Source organism: Chrysochloris asiatica, unplaced genomic scaffold (assembly GCF_000296735.1).
Source record: "Chrysochloris asiatica unplaced genomic scaffold, ChrAsi1.0 scaffold00019, whole genome shotgun sequence".
NCBI lineage: Eukaryota > Metazoa > Chordata > Mammalia > Afrosoricida > Chrysochloridae > Chrysochloris > Chrysochloris asiatica.
This window is the reverse complement of record NW_006408537.1, coordinates 4,909,756-4,912,911: the sequence shown is the minus strand read 5'-3', so window position 1 is coordinate 4,912,911 and position 3,156 is coordinate 4,909,756. Positions and strand designations below refer to the sequence as shown.

Sequence of the window (3,156 nt, the reverse complement as noted above, 5' to 3'; positions counted from 1 at the left end):
GCTATGGGTTGGAACCGACTCGAAGGCACTTAACAACAACAACAACAATCCACTTAAAAAGCCAAAGTGATGTTTAACTGAAATAATTTTATTAAAAACTTTCAAACATATATTGCCTATTTTGACTCTCTTAGGAATTCTGAGCATAATCTCACCTATTTTGATAATTCAGGGTGATCAGAATGTCTAGATTTGAAAGGCGTTTGAGTTATAGAGATATCTTTCTCCAGATACTGAGTTTTAACTGTTTTCTTCTTACCCCAAACAGTCATTTCTGGGTATAGATTGGATACCCTCACTTCTTCAAATCTGCCTGCATCTTTTCCTCTAAAATTCTGGAAGTTCATCAAAGGTGTCCCTAAGCCTCTGCTACAGAGAATTTTGTGACAGATATTTGCTCCGATGAAAGGTTTTTGCTCACTTATAAATAGCTGTGTCTGATGTAGGGTAGGGCATGCAGAATATTTGACCTAACCGAAAGTGAGATGTTAGTGTATCAAACCAATTCAAATAGTAAAAAATAATTTTTACTCTTGTTCACTTGCCCCATGACCAGCAATGTTCACTTACAAAACTTCCTGTGAACAGTTGCCTGAAAGCTTGGGGTCAAATTTCACACTGATTCATAGCAGCATTGTATTAGTGTGTTTATTTACACTTTGCTTCCAAAAGGGTTTATGACAACTCAACTTTTAGGGTTAGCATTTTTTCCTTTTACTTTGAAAGGTGTTTCAACTTTCTCTTTCTATCACAATAACCTTTGAGTATATGCTTTTGGAGTGATGTCAAAAGCAACTTGAAAAATAACAAGGCACAGGCTACGTTTTAATCTGCAAGACAACTTTCAATTAAGTATTATTGTTTCGCATTCACCAAGTGAATAAACTGAGACTTGCTGTTGTTAAGTGCTGTTGAGTCCATTGTGACTCCTAGTGACCATGTATAGGGTTCCCAAGGAACAGTTGGTGAGACTGAACCACCGACTTCATGGTTCAAAACGACCTTACGGTTCAATGCTTATCCTACAAGGCCAAACCAGGATTCCAGGTTAAACAAAATCCCATAGTCCCACATTTAGAAGTTGTGCAAAGAGAATTCTCACCCAGATCTTTCTGACTCCACACTCCTGCTTAGTTCTACAATGCTATGTGGTCTTTCAAAACAATCAAAAAGCAAAGCAGTCTGTGGCCGTTGCATGTGTGGACAACCACAGAGAGCAGAAGTTAAACCTTGATATTCAGAATGATGACTCAATCCCTTTATTTTAACTAATAAATTTCTTTTAGGCCTTAAATTTTATACATTTTTGGAATTTTCAATCCACTATGATTATCTTTCCATCTTTCAAGCTTTAATATCTTTAAAAGTATATAAACCTCAACTTCAGCCATCCAGAACAATGCATTCTCAAGAATTTAAGGAGTAATAGTTTTATAACAATTGATGTGGTTTTACCTTCTACTAGTTACACAACAATTAAAATTAGTTGTATCCTGTTCTAATGATACCTCTGTAGTCATAACAAACATTCCAGTGTAATTAGTCAGCTAACCCCATCAGGATAACCATGGACAGCTCATTCTACGTAAGCTCCTAGTATTATTTTATGTTTGAGTGACTATGTGACCACCACTCATCATTGGCAAGTACTTTTATAGTACCAAGATAAAATTACTTTTACAACTCTTCTACACTGAGAAAAATATTTTCTAAAGAGTAAACTTTAAATCAGAAATCACTTAAATTGTTCCAGAAAACATTAAAATATTCTATAATACTGATACATTTTCCTTGATACTTAAGCCTGGTATCTCTAAAAGAAATTAAATTTTGAATCTTTGTAAAATTTCACATCAATAAATAAAATAATCTTCTAGTACCAAGACAAACACAACAAGGACTCAAAATAAATAAATAAATAAACTCTGGTTTTAAAAATAGAGGTAAAACAGGTCATTTATCTGATTCAAATTTGTCCACATTCTAGCAATGAAATGGTATTAATAACTTCATTACATCATTTTTAGTAAAGCCCCTGGAACTCATTAATTTCAGGTTGTGTACCAGCAAAATATGAAAATGTAGGCTGGCTAGTGCAACTCATCCAACCAGTGACAGCTGCTTTTTTAAAATCCTGTCAATTATTTTATAAATCGGTGTATGCTAATTCTCACAAGTCTTACCGTCAATTTCTCCTCTAAATTCTTGTTGAATAAGCGTCCTTTTTCATGCTTCTCAAATTCCATATTAAAAGAGAATAGGAGACACAGAGAGAGAGAGAGGTTCAGATTCTGTCTAGAAAATGATTTGACGTGCTTACATGTTAGATATTGCAGGACATTCCAAGTTGTGAGAGCCCAGGACACTATCAAAAAGCCCTGGCGATAATTTCTGGTTAGCTAGTGTTTCCATTTATAGATGTTCAAACCCCATAAACAGAGCTCTGAAAAGAAGTCAGGCAGCTGGCCTTAGATACTGATAAATGTCACTAGATATTACAGCAAACCCTTCAACAGGAGAATATTCCAAACAGGTTAGGTTTTCTGACCTAACCAAGAAAGATAAATGTAGTGACAAAAAAGTCACTAACAAAGAGTTCATTAATACCTACTGGAGCAGAATAAAATATACTCTAGAATACAGATCTAATAAACCAGTGAAAAGGGACAATTGTGATAGTCATGTAAGAAATATGAATCAGTAGGTTTTGTTCTTCCAAATACCAATTTGCTTCTTTAAAGTACAGACATTTAAGCATTACTTTACAGCTAAAAAAAAAAAGTCATATAAAGGAAAAGAGCAAAGGGATAACTAAAACTATAGAGACAAACAAGGCATATATTCAAGGGAAGTTGCCAATTTTAAACCATGAGAAGTTGGTAAATGATGCTTAGCAATATCATGAAATGAAAGTAGTGTTATATGTTTAACAAAAACTGACTTATTTTCCTCCTACTTCATTATACTGGTTTTCCAACTGGGAGAAAAGTTATGACACAAGAGACAAAATTCATTTTGGAAATTCTTTCAGGACTCTTTAGAGATTTGTGACTTGCCTTGAAGAAAATTAATTGTGTAGCTAGGTGGTAATTAACTCTCTCTGAGTTTTGTAGTAAGGCAGATATGTAGATGACGATAAAGAAGAACAAAAATGGC

At 34.2% G+C, this 3,156-nt stretch overlaps 1 protein-coding gene across 1 annotated transcript in view; it reads right to left on the bottom strand.

The window, feature by feature from the left end:
• MLIP (muscular LMNA-interacting protein) overlaps positions 1 to 2,345 on the bottom strand; it is a 346,096-nt gene extending 343,751 nt beyond the window's left edge. The window contains exon 1 of the mRNA XM_006835775.1: positions 2,184 to 2,345. Coding sequence (XP_006835838.1) covers positions 2,184 to 2,246 — 63 coding nt within the window. The 5' untranslated portion in view covers positions 2,247 to 2,345. The remainder of the gene's footprint in view (positions 1 to 2,183) is intronic.
• Between the last annotated feature and the right edge of the window lie 811 nt (positions 2,346 to 3,156).